General features: G+C 42.9%; 1 protein-coding gene across 1 annotated transcript in view; it reads right to left on the reverse strand.

Moving 5' to 3' along the window:
* Positions 1–3,958: 3,958 nt before the first annotated feature.
* Positions 3,959–19,786, reverse strand: part of LOC144532098 (uncharacterized) — a gene marked incomplete at its 5' end in the record, with an annotated part of 16,420 nt that continues 592 nt past the window's right edge. The window contains 5 exons of the mRNA XM_078272646.1: positions 3,959–7,426; positions 14,721–14,855; positions 15,938–16,148; positions 16,490–16,532; positions 19,135–19,425. Coding sequence (XP_078128772.1) covers positions 7,337–7,426; positions 14,721–14,855; positions 15,938–16,148; positions 16,490–16,532; positions 19,135–19,425 — 770 coding nt within the window. The remainder of the gene's footprint in view (positions 7,427–14,720; positions 14,856–15,937; positions 16,149–16,489; positions 16,533–19,134; positions 19,426–19,786) is intronic.

Raw genomic sequence — 19,786 nt, forward strand, 5'->3', positions numbered from 1 at the left:
TTGATCAGACATCGCTAAGATAGCTAACGTTAGATCAGACATCGCTAAGGTAGCTAACGTTAGATCGGACATCGCTAAGATAGCTAACGTTAGATCGGACATCGCTAAGATAGCTAACGTTAGATCGGGACATCGCTAAGATAGCTAACGTTAGATCAGACATCGCTAAGGTAGCTAACGTTAGATCGGACATCGCTAAGATAGCTAACGTTAGATCGGACATCGCTAAGATAGCTAACGTTAGATCGGACATCGCTAAGGTAGCTAACGTTAGATCGGACATCGCTAAGGTAGCTAACATTAGAGCGGACATCGCTAAGGTAGCTAACGTTAGATCAGACATTGATCAGACATTGCTAAGATAGCTAACGTTAGATCGCCATCGCTAAGATAGCTAACGCTAGATCGACATCGCTAAGATAGCTAACGCTGGATCGACATCGCTAAGGCTAGATAGCTAACGTTAGATCGACATAAATGGTCGCCAGCATTGATCGGACATGCGTAAGATAGCTAACGCTAGATCGGACATCGCTAAGATAGCTAACGTTAGATCGGACATGCTAAAGGGACAGCTAGATGACATCGCTAAGATAGCAAACGTTAGATCGGACATCGCTAAGATAGCTAACGTTAGATCGGGACATCGCTAAGATAGCTAACGTTAGAGCGGACATCGCTAAGATAGCTAACGTTAGATCAGACATCGCTAAGGTAGCTAACGTTAGAGCAGACATCGCTAAGGTAGCTAACGTTAGAGCAGACATCGCTAAGGTAGCTAACGTTAGATCAGACATTGATCAGACATTGCTAAGATAGCTAACGTTAGATCGCCATTGCTAAGATAGCTAACGCTAGATCGGCCATCGCTAAGATAGCTAACGTTAGATCGCCATCGCTAAGATAGCTAACGTTAGATCGACATCGCTAAGATAGCTAACGCTAGATCGGGACATCGCTAAGATAGCTAACGCTAGATCAGACACAGCTAAGATAGCTAACGCTAGATCGACATCGCTAAGATAGCTAACGTTAGATCGACATCGCTAAGATAGCTAACGTTAGATCGACATCGCTAAGATAGCAAACGTTAGATCGACATCGCTAAGATAGCTAATGTTAGATCGGACATCGCTAAGATAGCTAACGTTAGATCGGACATCGCTAAGATAGCTAACGTTAGATCGGACATCGCTAAGGTAGCTAACGTTAGAGCGGACATCGCTAAGATAGCTAACGTTAGAGCAGACATCGCTAAGGTAGCTAACGTTAGAGCAGACATCGCTAAGGTAGCTAACGTCAGATCAGACATTGATCAGACATTGCTAAGATAGCTAACGTTAGATCGGACATCGCTAAGATAGCTAACGTTAGAGCGGACATCGCTAAGATAGCTAACGTTAGATCGGACATCGCTAAGATAGCTAACGTTGGATCGGACATCGCTAAGATAGCTAACGTTAGAGCGGACATCGCTAAGATAGCTAACGTTAGAGCGGACATCGCTAACATAGCTAACGTTAGATCAGACACAGCTAAGATAGCTAACGTTAGATCAGACATCGCTAAGGTAGCTAACGTTAGATCGGACATCGCTAAGGTAGCTAACATTAGAGCGGACATCGCTAAGGTAGCTAACGTTAGATCGGACATCGCTAAGATAGCTAACGTTAGATCGGACATCGCTAAGATAGCTAACGTTAGATCGGACATCGCTAAGATAGCTAACGTTAGATCGGACATCGCTAAGATAGCTAACGTTAGATCGGACACAGCTAAGGACGGATTGATATAAGTTTCTGATATCAGGAATATTCAGGATTTCTGTTGCTTCTTGCAAACCAAAGACGTAATTTCGTGCTACGTGAAAAACGTTTGGAGACTTTAGTCCAATATATGAAAAGAAATCAATGACCATAAGAGAAACAGTTTACAGGGGTGTTTACAGGTTGCTGTGAAACGTAAGTAAACACATTTCCTTTCACATTTTGGCATCAGATTTACGATCTGGAATAATAATAATGTGCTGTGATAGAAAAGGAACTTTTACATAAATGTAAAAAACTATTTTAACCAAAATATCAGCTGGTAGATCTCAGTAAACCTGTAATCAATCCATCCTCTCTGCTTCTACTGCTACATTATTCTGCAAACATTTTACAAAACCTCTTCGCTACGGTCTAATCAGCTGTATGAAAATAAACTAAGAATCAAACTGGAACTATTCTTTGTGCAGTACAAACCATTACCAAGTATTACAAAAAAATACAGTAGTTAATAATAAAGTTACAGAGAGTTTATCGGGTCGACTCGCACGCTTCTTCAGCAAGTTTTTACCGGATACTTTCTTTTGAAAAAGCGACAAAAACACAGAAAGATGCGACAAAAACTACACAAAAAGCAACAAAAACCACAGAAGGAAGTCGGGGAAAAAAGTCAACATAAAAGTGAAAACGACACAGATTTTTAGGACACCGTTTGCCGCCTTTTTCCGTGCATTTGTTGCTTTTTAAAAAACTTTTTTGACAAATAGACGACGAAAAACTCATAAAAAAGTGTGGAAAAACATTGGAAGAAGTTTTTTTTTGTATAATACAGAGTGACGTTAGCATGCACGTACAGGAAGAGTTTGTGTTTTTACCAACAAATATAAATAAAAACAAACATAAGAACTGACTGATTAACAATTATTCAAACTACGGACGGACCGATTATCGGAGCCAATGTTTGGCAACTTGCAGATTATCTGAATCACTGTTTCATGTTACCGATAACCGAAAAACTTAATCAATTAAAGAGTGTGCTACAGCTCTGTTAAGGCCCTGACACACCAACCCGACGGCCGACCGTCGGCAGGAAAGACAGTCGGGTCCCTGAGGTCCAAAAAGTGCCTCAGAACACACCGAAGAAACACAGACTTGAGCGTACGTTCTGTGCGTGCGCGAGACGTAATACGTCTCCATAACAGCAGGCGGCGCTAATCTATATTGTCGCCCAAAAAATTAAAACCAGCAGCTGATTGGACGAACGCGTCAGGTGGGTCTGGGAATTTACAACGGAGCATAATGGCGGTTAATACGATCATATATTTTACGAAAATAGTTCAACGAAACGTGTTTCTGAAAACATTTTAAGCGAATGAAGGCTGACGACGGCACGGAACACAGCCGAGTCACCGACCTCGCCAGACTGTCCGACGGACGATTATCGGCTCGGTGTGTCAGCGCCTTAAGCCGTCTGCAACACAAACTGTTACACGTTGACGTTACAACTTCAGGAAGCTATTTTTGACTCTGTAATAAATAAATAACTGTTCATTTCTTATACTGAAGCTGCATTGTTGACACTGTATAACAATCTATATAAGCAGATAAAGAGAAATACCTATTTTATCTGCTTTTATATATATATATATATATATATATATATATATATATATATATAGTTTTAACTGCTCTTCAATGTTTAATTTCTTATACTGCACTGTACCTTTTATTCTCATATTTTATGTTTTTAATTGTTTATCTGTTTTCATGTAAAGCTCTCTGAAATGTGCTCTACAAATACAGCTGCCTTGCCTTGCCTATGTAATATAAAAAGGTATAAATGACACATTATCATTTAAAACAACGCAGGGCCTGTTGTATACTAATCAACGTCCTGTTATTAACCACACTATACTGTATATATCACTTTATCAAATTGCTACCTTTTATTAAAGGCCTGCTTTGTCACAATAACTTCATTTCACAGTTCAGTACAATATTGGCTATATGGCTATAGTCGTAGGACGCTGTGCTGACCTCACTGTCATGTTGTTTTTATCTTATTGTATTTGTATTTTATGTTAATCTGAGAATGTTTTTTGTTGTTTATGTTGTGAAGCAACAGATTGTAGGACTACGTCCAAGACACATGTCCCCTCGGGGACAAAAAAGTGTCTTCTATTCTATTCTAGTGCTTGTATTTAAACTGGAATGTCTTTTATTTTAAAGATTTTACAATTGGTCAAGCGTCATCACAAAACAAGACAGTTGAAACAATTAAAAGAGGTTTTTTTTGTTTTTAACCCTCTGAGGATGGAAGACGGTCGGGCGCGCCCAAACAATGTTCGACAGAACTCAGACTCAAAAAGCGACGTTACAAGCGACATTTATTTACTATTTTAATGATGTACAACCTAAAGACTTTGGTAAACTCATTTCAAGCTCAAAACTATTCTTACAACACGTCATAAGTTAAGGTTTGTTTTCATAAGAGATTTGAGGAATTTCAAAAAGCTAACTTCAACATTTCAGCTTTAGCGCCAAATGTTCTCTCCATACATTGCTAGGGTTGGGTATCGTTTGGTTTTTCTTCCGAAACCGGTGCTCAAACAATACTTTGAAAATGGTGCAATACTTAAAAAAATAGGGGAATATGGTATTTTACAATAACTTTGAATGCACCACGAGGCTTACTAGTTTCAAGTGAACGCACCGTCTGTGTTGATTTTCCCAGGCAGCTGCACACTGTTACGTCCCGGTGTTGGATCCTCTCCAGTGAAATACAGACACACTTTACACCGTTTAGCTGTCAGCATTTTAACCGTGTTTAATCCAGCTGCTAGCTAACGGTAGGCTAACGTTAGCTGCTGTCTTGTGTAGAGTTAGCTAGCGTCACGTGCAGCGATGCTGTTTCAGAGCATCAGAGAGCAGCGCAGAAGGCATTTAATTGGCACCGAAATGAGGCACCGAAATCTGCGTTGCAAGTTGGTCCAATAGATACCGGTCCTTTAGGCACCGGTGCCGTATTAGCACCGGGTTTCGGTACCCAACCCTACGCATTGCTCTGGGACAGATTTGGACATCACTCTACGGAAAGCTGAGTTTGTTCTGAACATTTTGATTTGAAAAACACGGGAATCAGTTATATGCAAATACCCTGAAAAGGTAAATTTAAGAAGATATGTGAAAATGCCCTCAGACCTCAGAGGTTTAACCTAAATACCTGATTCCAACCTAAAAAGGATCACAGTCATTGATCTGATTATAATTTCTATGATTATTTGGTCACCACTTAAATGTAAACATGAATCAGGATCCATTTAAAAACTGAAACTCGTCTATTTGCAACAGAAGACAGCGGAGGGATTTGGGAGTCTCACATGCGAGGGATTTTATATTATATGAATCCCGTCTGAATAGGGCTGTATACAAGCTAAACAATTAACAATTTTCAATCTTTAACGTTTCACGAAAAGCGTTACTCTTCAGTCTTTGAGATCTTAAATAAAACATCTGTTTAAATAAGATGATAGCAGCATATAGTTACTCTTCTTTCCTAACATCATCAACACTTGTCTATACTGCTCTTTCAGCTTTGAGGGAGGGACAAGAAAAACATCGGTCTCAAAAAAAGGAAATCATAAACTATCTGTTGCATCTGATGTGCAGAAATATTCCTCTATAATTTAAAGCAAGTCTGGCACAATCGCAGTTTAAAACTGGCACAGTGAAGTCAGACGAAACGAAAAATCTCTAATTGGAATGATTTGGCTCCAACAAACAAACAACAGTTTAAAAGAAAAATGTTTTCTTACTGCTGTACATGCTATACGTGTTTGGTACTATAAACAAACACAGACATTTTAAATGTATCTGTCAGGAGAGATATAGGTCAAATAAAGCTGGTTATTTTCTTAGATCTGCTGTTTTTCACATGCTACAAAATAAATCTGTTAAATTGGGTGGGGTGGTGATGGCGTGGTGGATATGACGCATGCGTTTGGTGTGGGAGATGTGGGTTCAATTCCCACTGCGATACATCAACCAATGTGTCCCTGAGCAAGACACTTAACCCATAGTTGCTCCAGAGGTGTGCGGCCTCTGACATATACAGCAATTGTAAGTCAGCTAAATGACATGTAATGTAAAGGTTATAACCAAGGATGCACTGAATCCAGGATTCAGCTTCAGATTGGGCTGAATATTGGGCTTTTTGACGGGGTTGGGTTTCTGCTGAACCCTACGCTGTCACTCCACGCTACGCTGGTCGCCGTGATGACGGCGCCGTTGATTACAGGAAGGTGTTTACGTAGGTGGAGCTTCAATGCAGCAGGCTGAGAGGAAGTGGAAATGGAACTGGTGAGTAGAAAAAGGGTTGTTTGGCAGTACTTTCAGTCAAAAGAAGGCCATTCAAGTCCAGCTACATGTTCAATCTGCAATGCTGATTAGTCTGGTGGTGGCGAGGACCCTAAAAAATACACAACATCACCGCTGTTACAACATCTGGTATGAAACATCTGGAAGAATACGAGCTGAGCATGAAGGAATCTACAGACAGCAGCCAGAATGCAGCAACTTCAGGTACGGCAAAGGAAGGACAGTCACTGTTTACTTCATTAATGTGTTGACTGTGTTCATGGACTGAGGACGGGACGAGGACTCAGCAGAACCTCAACCAGGGGGTTCAGGATTCAGCAGAACCTCAACCAGGGGGTTCAGGATTCAGCAGAACCTCAACCAGGGGGTTCAGGATTCAGCAGAACCTCAACCAGGGGGTTCAGGATTCAGCAGAAACCCCCAAAATCTGGATTTGGTGCATCCAAAGTTATAAAAGTTATGAATATTAACGTAATTGTTTTAGACAAACACATGATTATATACAGCTTTAAGCAGGACTAAAGCAGAGTTAATGTAGGCCTTTTAAAAGACTAACTTCATCTGGTACAGCTATCTCCGTCATCAACTCAGCGAGTGCAAATTATTATTTTAATCCAGCACGGAACAATAAGGCAAAGAATTTAAGAGCTGGAACGATTCCAACAACAAATAATCAACTGATCATTGAAAAACAATACATTTGCTGTTTTTCTCTGTGTGATATTTTTTATAAATAGAAAGAACTTTTGGTTTTACAAACCAAATGTTTAATCAATCAATTGGAACATAATATACGGCAGTTTCAGCTCTAAGGAAATCCTGTTTTTGTTAATAAACTAAGTTAGGGTTCATGTCACTCTTATGTAGATACCTTCAAGTAAAGTGTTACTAAACATGTTTTAAAAGCAAAGCAGAACGACGACTTCCAGTTCGACCCTTGGCCGATCAACAAATCAACCAACTGACCTGCACAGCGCCGGGCTGCAGGGAGAGTTTTGAGTCTTTGCAGACGACTGCGTGTTTTATTGTCTAAAAATTGGTATTGCTTTCCCCTCTAGAACTCCCGGACGTCTGTGGCCTTCAGGTTAAAATGTCTCGGTGATGCGACAAGCAGACATCAGGACAGCGACGTGTACAGTATGAGCTGGATGGGTGACGGCAATCCCAGAGTGAGGTCACTTCCTGTGTAGTTCTCAGGCCCGGGTGAAGCTGGGGACGACCAGAACTACAATGGCTGCCACGGCAAAAACTGCCACCGCCAAATTCCAGCCTTTAGTGTCGCTCTGCGGAGAAAGAGATGAAATAACGTGAGTGAAGAAAAGACTCCTGGACTCTGAAACACGGTTAACAACAAAAGGTTTGAGCAGCAGCAGAGGCAGCAAAAATTGTCCGGTCCTGTTAGTAGTGTCCTGAGGACTTTCCTGTGACTCCCAGACACTGTCCTGTACACTGTCCTGTGACTCCCAGACACTGTCCTGTGACTCCCATGACTGTCCCAAGACAGTCAGACACTGTCCTGTGACTCCCAGACACTGTCCTGTACACTGTCCTGTGACTCCCAGACACTGTCCTGTGACTCCCATGACTGTCCCAAGACAGTCAGACACTGTCCTGTGACTCCCATGACTGTACCAGGACAGTCAGACACTGTCCTGTGACTCCCATGACTGTCCCAGGACAGTCAGACACTGTCCCGGGACAGTCAGACACTGTCCTGTGACTCCCAGACACTGTCCTGTGACTCCCATGACTGTCCCGGGACAGTCAGACACTGTCCCGGGACAGTCAGACACTGTCCTGTGACTCCCAGACACTGTCCTGTGACTCCTCAGGACACTACTAACAGGACAGTTTTTGCTGCCACTGCTTCTCGGTTTGAGACGATGAAGTCCCGCCCCTTCCTGTGTCCACCGTGGGACTTAAATGTGTCCGGTAGTGAACGTGTTGAGACCAATAAAGTTTAGATCCTGTTTGAATTGAGCCATGAATTACACACATGATGTTTGTCAGTTTAAAAGATATTTAACAAGTGAAGAAAGTCTCAGTTTCAGGAGACATTTTTTCCGATTAATGTCTGATGGGTTAGGGAAAGGACTTTGCTTTTCTATTGGATTAAATAATCTTTTTCACAAACATAACTCTCTGAGTGGATTAATCTGAAGATGCTGATGTTGTGTCGCAGCATTCAGATATTTAAAAACTGACATATGATCATTAAAAAGAATTAGTAAGAATAAATATGAAAGATTGAGACCTTTACTAAAAGTTGTCCTATGTTATGACACAAAGTTTGAATTTTCCGTCTCAAATTGGTTCACGTTTACAAAAATAAATACGACGCATGTTGTGTCAATCAGGTTACATTAAAACTGTTTCGGTTAAACACTTCGGTACATCACAGGGATGCAACTTACAAGTTATTTGCATTGTTGATTCATCTTTGTGGATCGTTTTCTGGATGAATAGATTAGTCGTTTGGTCTTTAAAATGTCCGAAAATTGTGAAAATTTCCCCAAAAGCCCAAGATGACGTCCTCAAATGTCTTGTTTTGTCCACAACTCAAAAGATATTCAGTTTACTGTCACAGAGGAGACGAAACTCTATAGAGGCTGTTAGATTGGCTGCAACCCAGTGATTCAGCCACTCTCGGACGCTAAAAGAAGCAGAGCGTCTAGCGGTAGAGAAAGAAGGGCGTGGCCATACCTGGTCCCCTCTACAGCACCAGCTCCTCCAACCAGCACCAAATCAAGGCCACAATAACAATCATTCCTATGAAGGGGATGGAGAGAACAGGGGGCTCAGACGGACCAGTGCAGTTCTGGGAAAAAGACAAAAGGTAGGAGTGTAGGGGAGCATGAAGACAGGGGCGTGTAAGAGAAAATAAAACCATAAAATAATCAGAATATTAAAGTCAGAACCAGGGATGCAGTGAATCCAGGATTTGGCTTCGGATCCGGCCGAATATTGGGCTTTTTGACGGGGTTGGGTTTCTGCTGAACTCTACGCTTGCACTCCGCGCTACGCTGGTCGCCGTGATGACGGCGCCGTTGATTACAGGAAGGTGTTTACGTAGGTGGAGCTTCAATGCAGCAGGCTGAGAGGAAGTGGAAATGGAACTGGTGAGCAGAAAAAGTGTTGTTTGGCAGTACTTTCAGTCAAAAGAAGGCCATTCAAGTCCAGCTACATGTTCAATCTGCAATGCTGATTAGTCTGGTGGTGGCGAGGACCCTAAACAATACACAACATCACCGCTGTTACAACATCTGGTATGAAACATCTGGAAGAATACGAGCTGAGCATGAAGGAATCTACAGACAGCAGCCAGAATGCAGCAACTTCAGGTACGGCAAAGGAAGGACAGTCACAGCTAAAAACTGGTGTTAACCAGACGACGGATTCGGTATTGGGTTTCGGATTCGGCAGAATCTTAACCAGTGGATTCGGTATTCGGCCGAACCCCAAAAATCTGGATTCGGTGCATCCCTAGTCAGAACGTGTCGGGAGGAAAGGCGAGCTGGGAGCAAACAAAAACAGAAGACAATGCATAAAATTATGCATAGAAAAAGAAAAGAGGAGCAGGTGGATTAGCAGGCAGGGTGAGCATCAAAAACCATTTGATCAAGTTTATTGTGCAAAGTGACGGTGAACAGATAAAAACATGACGATGAAGGAAGTAAACAGAAAGAGCAGGCAATTAGAGAACAACTTCAAAGATGGTAAAAGACAAGATGGAAAGCTTCGGTAGCAGTTTATCACCACCAGAGTAAAGTTAAAAACATCTACATCTTGTCATTTAAAGATCTCTGCCGACACTATGAAGTGCTGCCTTTACAATGGACTCGATCAGCAGCACTGCAGTGTGAGTAAAAGGTTAACGTTGAGGTAAACTACAACTATGGAGGACAAGTGAATGAAATAATGGAGAGGAGCAGAGGTGGGAACAAGTCGCTGTTTACAAGTCCCAAGTCGAGACTTGCATGTTAACACTTGACACTTAAGTCCTTAGTCAAGCTTCAAGTCCAGTCCTACATCAAGTCAAATCTCAGGAAGGCAAGTCCAAAGTCTTAAGACAAGTCCCAAGTAAAGTCTCAAGGAGGGAGTCCCATGTTAAGTCTCAAGCTTTGACACTCCAGTCCTGATTCAAGCTACAAGTCCAGTCCCACGTCAAGAAAAACAGTCCCAAATCTCAAGTCAAACCTCAAGTCAATTCCCAAATGAAGAAAGGAAATCCCAAGTCAAGACTTGTAAATCCCAAATTTAGTCTCAAGTCTTGACATTCAAGTTCCAAGTCTAGTTTTAAGTTCCATACCCAACACCAAGTCAAGTCTCTGAGACGTCCAGAGTCTAGTCTCAGGTCTCGAGTGAAGATCTAAGTACCAAGTCAGAACAGGTAAGTCCCGAGTAAAGCCTCAAGTTAAACCTCCCTTGTCCGGTTTGCAGTCTTAAGTCAAGTAGCAAGTCCAGAGTCAAGACAGGGAAGTCTCAAGGTTGGACATTCAAGTCCCATGCCAACTCACAAGTCAAGTCCTAAGTCAAGGCAGTTTAGCAGCAAGTCTGGTCTAAAGGCGCTGACACACCAACCTGATTATTGGCCGTCGGACAGTCTGTCGAGGTCAGTGACTCGAGTCTGTTCGGTGTGCTCCGTGCCGTCGTCAGTCGGAGGAGCCGTCGGCCTTCATTTGGGCCGATTTGACTTGTTGAATCGGCCAGTGGGCAATCGGACTCAATGACCAATCTGATTGGTGGAGTGCTAGCCCTTGACTAGCCAATCAAGAACCGGAGCTGACAACGCCAGTATCTTCTTATTACTAGCCATCGTATTTTCTTCCGTTCAGCGAGTAATGACAACAATAATTCTGTTGAGTACTATCAGCACTCTCTGATGAAAACAATGACTGACGACAGCGTGCTCTGTGTTTACGAGGTCTAAAAAGATGTTCCGTCATTTCCGGTTTTCATTTTTTGGCCGACAATAAGTATTAGCGCCGCCTGCTGTTATAGAGACGTATTACGTCTCACGCACACGCAGAACGTACGTTCAAGTCGGCGTCGCTTCGGTGTGTTCTGAGGCACTTTTTTTACCTCAGGGAGCCGACTGATCAGTCCGACTGCCTTTACTGCAGACGGTCGGACGTCGGGTTGGTGTGTCAGAGCCTTAAGACAGCCAAGACCTACATCTAGTCTTAAGTATTGACAGTCAAGTCCCCAGTTGAGAAAGCCAAGTCCCGCTCTGGAGTTTAGATACGCAAATCACAGGTCTAAAGTTTAAAAAAATCCAATTCCAGTCCCATGTCAAGTTTCAAGTTTTGACTGATCGCCCTAAATGCAAGTACAATTTAGTTTGAAGTCTTGCCCCTCAAATCCCAGGTTGAGTTCCAAGTTTGTTGTTTGTTTGGATCCACAAGTCAAGTGTTCATTCAAAACAGGCAAATCCAGGACCCAATCCCAAGTCTCGTCTCAAGACTCCTCTGCATCTTGTTATTTTGGGGCTCAAGTCTTTGTGAAGTCATAAGTCATTGGGGTCAAAGTCCTTTTGTGACACTAGTAGAGTCCAATATGAAATCTTGTTCACACCTCTGAAGAGTAGTGAGATCAGGCAAACAGAATCCACATCTGTATGTTTGGACTGAAGGAGATGTTCCACACATGATCTGTTATCAGCCAATCAGATGGACCTTCACTGTCAGTACACTTTACCGTTTCTTATCATTTGATAAGTGAATAAACCCATAGTTTCCTGAAGGCTGTATACGGAGGAAGCTGTAAATTGAGCAGAAGTAGAAACAGACAGATGACTGCTTTGACGAAAACAAACTGCCCAGCAGCGACACAACAAAACTCTCAAAAACCAGCAACGTGAGTAGAGCTGAAGCTCCTGCAGACCAGAAAGCACAATGACAGATGAGGCGACCGGAGAAACTTTCAGCAAAGCTGTTATCGACCCGCATGCACACACTACACACGGACAGACATCATGGTACAAATCATGGATTTGAAGAATATCGTCAAACAGGTTTCAGTGTGTGTCGGTGTCGCACTTACCTTGAATTGTTTTATTTGATTATTTTACAAGATTACCTAGGGGTTAGTAACACGTGTACCGAGTGGACCGTTCCCTGGGATTTGTTTTCATGCTAATCAAATGTGCTCAGTTTTAGCGCTAACCGCTAATTAACTTATAACGCTAGTCGTCGGGCATGCAAAAGTAAAAATAAATCTATTTCTATACCACTAACAAGGCTCAAAATAGCACCACACTTCCATGGTAGCATAAGGAGGGTCCCTACATGTTAACCCAAGCATTGAGAACTTTTTGAGTGTACAGTTTATTAAAAAGATAGATTATAAAGACAGTACCGTTCAGGCGCAATCTTGGGAAAACAGTCACAACCAGTCGAACGATGAACGCTGTGCAACCAGTAACATGGCTCAAGCACGGTGTTCGTGAAAACATATAAACATATCCCAGAGAACGGTCCACTCGGTACCCAAGTGTTATTAACCCCTAGGTTCATTTTGCGCCGGAATTGTCCTTTAACGCCTCAGAGAAATGTCGGACCTTGTTAACATTTCTTTAAAACTCTAAACTGTGTTTCTACCGGACACCCGGCACAGTAATGTACCAACTTTACCAAGACGCTGTTAGACCAGTGATTCTCAAACCAGGGCAACTTGTACTTGTACTTGGGGCTACGTGGAAAGAGTGTGGAGAAGCTCAACTAAATTAAAATCATGATAAAAGAATATATCAGCTGTAGCACCTGAACACTAGCTGTTGCAGTTATGTAAGATATATAAATATTTAGCTTAAAGTATTGGATAAGCAGCTGAAATATTCAGCTTAAAGTACTGACTAAACTGCTGAAATATTCAGCTTAAAGTACTGACTAAACTGCTGAAATAGTCAGCTTAAAGTACTGACTATAAAGTACTGACTAAACTGCTGAAATATTCAGCTTAAAGTACTGACTAAACTGCTGAAATATTCAGCTTAAAGTACTGACTATAAATACTGACTAAACTGCTGAAATAGTCAGCTTAAAGTACTGACTAAACTGCTGAAATATTCAGCTTAAAGTACTGCCTAAACTGCTGAAATATTCAGCTTAAAGTACTGACTAAACTGCTGAAATATTCAGCTTAAAGTACTGATTAAACTGCTGAAATATTCAGCTTAAAGTACTGACTAAACTGCTGAAATATTCAGCTTAAAGTACTGACTAAACTGCTGAAATATTCACCTTAAAGTACTGACTAAACTGCTGAAATATTCAGCTTAAAGTACTGACTATAAAAGTACTGACTAAACTGCTGAAATAGTCAGCTTAAAGTACTGACTATAAAGTACTGACTAAACTGCTGAAATATTCAGCTTAAAGTACTGACTAAACTGCTGAAATATTCAGCTTAAAGTACGGACTAAACTGCTGAAATAGTCAGCTTAAAGTACTGACTAAACTGCTGAAATATTCAGCTTAAAGTACTGCCTAAACTGCTGAAATATTCAGCTTAAAGTACTGCCTAAACTGCTGAAATATTCAGCTGAAAGTACTGACTAAACTGCTGAAATATTCAGCTGAAAGTACTGACTAAACTGCTGAAATATTCAGCTGAAAGTACTGACTAAACTGCTGAAATAGTCAGCTTAAAGTACTGACTAAACTGCTGAAATAGTCAGCTTAAAGTACTGACTATAAAGTACTGACTAAACTGCTGAAATATTCAGCTTAAAGTACTGACTAAACTGCTGAAATATTCAGCTTAAAGTACTGACTAAACTGCTGAAATAGTCAGCTTAAAGTACTGACTATAAAGTACTGACTAAACTGCTGAAATATTCAGCTTAAAGTACTGACTATAAAGTACTGACTAAACTGCTGAAATAGTCAGCTTAAAGTACTGACTAAAATGCTGAAATATTCAGCTTAAAGTACGGGCTAAACTGCTGAAATATTGAGCTTAAAGTACTGCCTAAACTGCTGAAATAGTCAGCTTAAAGTACTGACTAAACTGCTGAAATATTCAGCTGAAAGTACTGACTAAACTGCTGAAACATTCAGCTTAAAGTACTGCCTAAACTGCTGAAATATTCAGCTTAAAGTACTGCCTAAACTGCTGAAATATTCAGCTGAAAGTACTGACTAAACTGCTGAAATATTCAGCTTAAAGTACTGACTAAACTGCTGAAATATTCAGCTTAAAGTACTGAAGCCCCTGGCCCTGATTGGTGCATCTGAACAGGGAGCGGTGGTACTACAGGCTGTAGGAGGAGCCAGACTTTTATTTATTTTTAATGACCTGCTTCCTGTAGTTCTACTGGAACATGGGGTCAGTTTCAGCAGATATGACAGACAGGGAGTTTAGAAGTCTCACCTGCTGCAGCTTTAAGATCACAGACGACCTCCGCAGTTATTACAAATGACTCGAGGTCACTAGGTAATACTTATCCCGTGCAAATAGGGCTTTAGACAATAAAACAGATTTCAAAAGCATCAGGAAAGTCAGGAATCACATACAGGTGACTGGAACACCCCCCCATCCCCCTTATACCTGAGCCATCGACCATTGGCCTCTCACCTGCGACTTCCTGCCCTCCATTTTCTGCAGCTCGGCCTTGCAGCGCTGCAGCTCCTGTTGGAGCGCCGCTCGCTCCCGCTGGCTGCTGTCGTACAGCTGCTGCAGGACGCCCAGCTCGCCCTTCAACCCGTCACACTGACAAAAAGACAATCACAGATCATGGCGGAGGTATCTTCTGCTTTAGTTTGTTTTGGTGAAGATCAATATATTTTTTATTTCTAGAATAGAGAAATCGACTCTATACACTACTCTCAAATGAATTGGTTGTGGCTTTATGCAGGTGTGACCTTAATAATCTACAGTCCTGCTTCATTTTAATCTCAGAGAACATTCAGTTTGACACATTTAATATTGTTGACAATACACACAAATATTAATATTAATAATCTTTTTGGATTTGTCTATGTTTGTGTTTTATCTTTGTGTTTTTATGTGGTTCTGTTCAAGGATGCACCGAATCCAGGATTCAGCTTCGGCTGAATAGTGGGCTTATTGACGGGGTTCAGTTGCTACGCTGTCACTCCGCGCTACGCTGGTCGCCGTGATGACGGCGCCGTTGATTACAGGAAGGTGTTTACGTAGGTGGAGCTTCAATGCAGCAGGCTGAGAGGAAGTGGAAATGGAACTGGTGAGCAGAAAAAGGGTTGTTTGGCAGTACTTTCAGTCAAAAGAAGGCCATTCAAGTCCAGCTACATGTTCAATCTGCAATGCTGATTAGTCTGGTGGTGGCGAGGACCCTAAACAATACACAACATCACCGCTGTTACAACATCTGGTATGAAACATCTGGAAGAATACGAGCTGAGCATGAAGGAATCTACAGACAGCAGCCAGAATGCAGCAACTTCAGGTACGGCAAAGGAAGGACAGTCACTGTTTACTTCATTAATGTGTTGACTGTGTTCATGGACTGAGGACGGGACGAGGACTCAGCAGAACCTCAACCAGGGGGTTCAGGACTCAGCAGAACCTCAACCAGGGGGTTCAGGACTCAGCAGAACCTCAACCAGGGGGTTCAGGACTCAGCAGAACCTCAACCAGGGGGTTCAGGACTCAGCAGAACCTCAACCAGGGGGTTCAGGATTCAGCAGAACCTCAACCAGGGGGTTCAGGATTCAGCTGAACCCCAAAAATCTGGATTTGGTGCATCCCTAGTTTGTTTGAGGAAATATGAGGCTGTTTTCAGACAGTTTTTTGTCAGTTTTGTCTTCTGTTACCTCTGCCTGGACTTTGTGAGCCGTCTCCTCAGCTCGTCTCAGTTGGACCTTCAGGACGCCGACCTCCGAGCTGCAGACCGGCGGGGAGTCAGGATCCTCTGAGGCTCGGCCCCGGTGTTCCCCGTCCCCAGACTGAGACAGAGTGATGTAAGAGTCCGCCTTCACCTGCTCGTGCTCGGTGTCAGTGACCGCCAGGTACACGTCATCACACCTGTCAGAGGGTGAGTCTGTTTATGGTTAGACATTCCTCCACATCTTTTGTAGAGTGAAGAGGAGAAGGCGCGATCAGGCATGAATCTACACTTCACGGCTAATCGTGGCGTTACAGTTGTCGCAACAGAAAGCTCAGACTGGACAGATAGTCTAGCTAGCTGTCTGGATTTACCCTGCAGAGATCTGAGGACCAGTTAACCATAGTCCTCACAAATCCACCAGAGGATAGAACCCCAACACAGAGACAGAGGACGGGGAAGGTCGTGGACATAGAGACTATGTTTATGGTTATCATAGACACAAAAATATAAACAGAGCGGTGAAGATTGGACCACTCACGTGTCTCGTTGCTGCTTCAGATCTTTGTTGTCGTGACGTTCATCTGTCAGAGAGACCAAGTTCAGATTAACACACACACATCTCACAGCAGATACTCATCATATATCACATGTAAACTGATTCAAATGTGTAAAGATACAGTGGTGTGAAAAAGTGTTTGCCCCCTTCCTCATTTCCTGTTCCTTTGCATGTTTGTCACACTTAAGTGTTTCGAACATCAAACCAATTTAAACAAAAGTCAAGGACAACACAAGTAAACACAAAATGCAATTTGTAAATGAAGGTGTTTATTATTAAAGGAGAAAAAAATCCAAACCATCATGGCCCTGTGTGAAAAAAGTGATTGCCCCCTTGTTAAAACATACTATAACTGTGGTTGTCCACACCTGAGTTCAATTTCTCTAGCCACACCCAGGCCTGATTATTGCCACACCTGTTCACAATCAAGGCATCACTTAAATAGGAGCTGCTTGACACAGTAAGGTCCACCAGAAGATCCTTAAAAGCTCACACATCATGCCGAGACCCAAAGAAATTCAGGAACAATTGAGAAAGAAAGTAATTGAGATCTATCAGTCTGGAAAGGGTTATAAAGCCATTTCCAAAGCTTTGGGAATCCAGAGAACCACAGTGAGAGCCATTATCCACAAATGGCGAAGACATGGAACAGTGGTGAACCTTCCCAGGAGTGGCCGGCCGCCCAAAATTACCCCAAGAGCGCAGCGACGACTCATCCAAGAGGTCACAAAGACCCCACAACAACGTCCCAAAGAACTGCAGGCCTCACTTGCCTCAGTTAAGGTCAGCGTTCATGCCTCCACCATCAGGAAAAAGACTGGGCAAAAATGGCCTGCATGGCAGAGTTCCAAGGAGAAAACCACTGCTGAGCAAAAGAACATCAAAGCTTGTCTCAATTTCTCCAGAACACATCTTGATGATCCCCAAGACTTTTGGGACAACATTCTGTGGACCGATGAGACAAAAGTGGAACTCTTTGGAAGGTGTGTGTCCAAGTATATCTGGCGTAGAAGGAACACTGCATTTCATAAAAGAACATTATACCAACTGTAAAATATGGTGGTGGTAGTGTGATGGTCTGGGGGCTGTTTTGCTGCTTCAGGACCTGGAAGACTTGCCGTGATAAAAGGAACTATGAATTCTGCTGTCTACCAAGAGATCCTGAAGGAGAATGTCCGACCATCTGTTCGTGTACTCAAGCTGAAAGCGAACTTGGGTTCTGCAGCAGGACAATGATCCTAAACACACCAGCAAGTCCACCACCGAATGGCTGAAGAAAAACTAAATCAAGACTTTGGAGTGGCCTAGCCAAAGTCCTGACCTGAATCCTATTGAGATGTTGTGGTATGACCTTAAAAGGCCGTTCATGCTCGAAAACCCTCTAATGTAACTGAATTAGGACAATTCTGCAAAGATGAGTGGGCCAAAATTCCTCCAGGACGCTGTAAAAGCCTCATTGCACGTTATCGCAAACGCTTGGTTGCAGTTGTTGCTGCTAGGGTGGCCCAACCAGTTATTAGGTTTAGGGGGCAATCACTTTTTTCACACAGGGCCATGATGGTTTGGATTTTTTTTCACCTTTTAATAATTAACACCTTCATTTACAAATTGCATTTTGTGTTTACTTGTGTTGTCCTTGACTTTTGTTTAAATTGGTTTGATGTTCCGAAACACTTAAGTGTGACAAACATGCAAAGGAACAGGAAATGAGGAAGGGGGCAAACACTTTTTCACACCACTGTAACTACCAGGTTGATCAACTTAAAGGTGCCGTAGGGAGGACTGTGAAGATCCAGGACTTAGCAAACAAATGTCAACATCGACAACTTCTCAGTCCCTCCCCCCTTTCTGCTAAAGCCCAAAACGGTCTCCTAAGCCCCTCCCCCCACGAGGGAGAATGAATGCGTGTGCATGAGCAGTGATTGACACGCAGTTAGACACCCCCCCCTGGCCCTGATTGGTGCATCTGAATATTTAGACACCCCCCCCGGCCCGCTGAGCGTTACTGAGCAGCCTCCAACTGAGCTTGAAGACGTAGATGTGATGTGAGCGACCTCTCTGAAAGTTGGAAGTCTTCTGGTAGCTGTGCCAAGAGAAATCTCAATCATTCCCAATCTAGCAGAGACGGAGAGCGTAGGTATATGTAAGGAGATAACATAGACACAGGCTCATTATTGATCACTAAAATGATAGTTAACATTAGTCATTACACTTAAACAGCTGATGGAAGTCCAAACTGCCTGAGAGCTTCTCCTGTACTATACGGTAACTCCTCTACTATGAGACAGGAAGTCTCGTGGTTATGACCCAATCGTTAGCCTATTGTTATAAAAACGTCTGCTACGGAGCCATAACGTGAGCTACAAGGTAATGGAGCCTTTTATACATTGTCGTGTTTCTTTAGAAATAAACAACGGACAAATAGAGTCTTTAAACTCTTCAGATGTAAAGGTATTCTCTGTCAAAGTGACGTCAGAATGAATGGGAGTCAATGGGATGCTAACGGGATGCTAACGGGATGCTAACGGGAGGTGATGGCTTGGTAGCATCAACATGGCGCCATAGGAGCTACGCGTTGTGAGGAGAAGCTGGCCCCCTTGGATCTTCTCCATATCGCCCAGCCCTACCTGCGTCTGTGTCGTGTCTCTTCTTGCCGATCTCGGCTCTCAGCGTGCTGATCTCCAGCTCGTACTTCGGCACGGCTGCGTGCAGACGCTGCAGCTCGGCCCGCAGCCGACACAGCTCCTCCTGCAGCGAGGCGATGTCGTTCTCCCGCTCGGCTGCCGCCTCCTCGGCCTCGGCCTGCAGCAGCAGCACCTCCTCCTGGGCCGCACGCAGATCATCGTTCACCTCCTGCAGCTCGCTCTCCTTCTCCTCCTCCAGACCGTCCATCTCCTCCTGCAGCGACCGCAGCGCCGCTGCAATCATTCAAACAACAAACTAAGTTACTCAAATAACTGCAAAGTCATGCGTGTGTGTCTGAGTGTCTGATGATAACAACAATCTGTGAAACTGGTCCAGTATTAAACCAGAACCAAGCTGTAATGTTACCCTACAGGACTAATGTTCAGCAGCAGTTAGTAACAAGCTGTAATGTTACCCTACAGGACTAATGTTCAGCAGCAGTTAGTAACAAGCTGTAATGTTACCCTACAGGACTAATGTTCAGCAGCAGTTAGAGTCACTAAAAGTTCTGTTTTTGCTGCTGACAGACTCAGATTATTATTCTAAGTGTCTGACAACATTATGGGATGGATCCCTACAGAGATAGACCTTTAA

The sequence above is a fragment of the Sander vitreus genome, chromosome 17 (assembly GCF_031162955.1).
Source record: "Sander vitreus isolate 19-12246 chromosome 17, sanVit1, whole genome shotgun sequence".
NCBI classification, from domain to species: domain Eukaryota; kingdom Metazoa; phylum Chordata; class Actinopteri; order Perciformes; family Percidae; genus Sander; species Sander vitreus.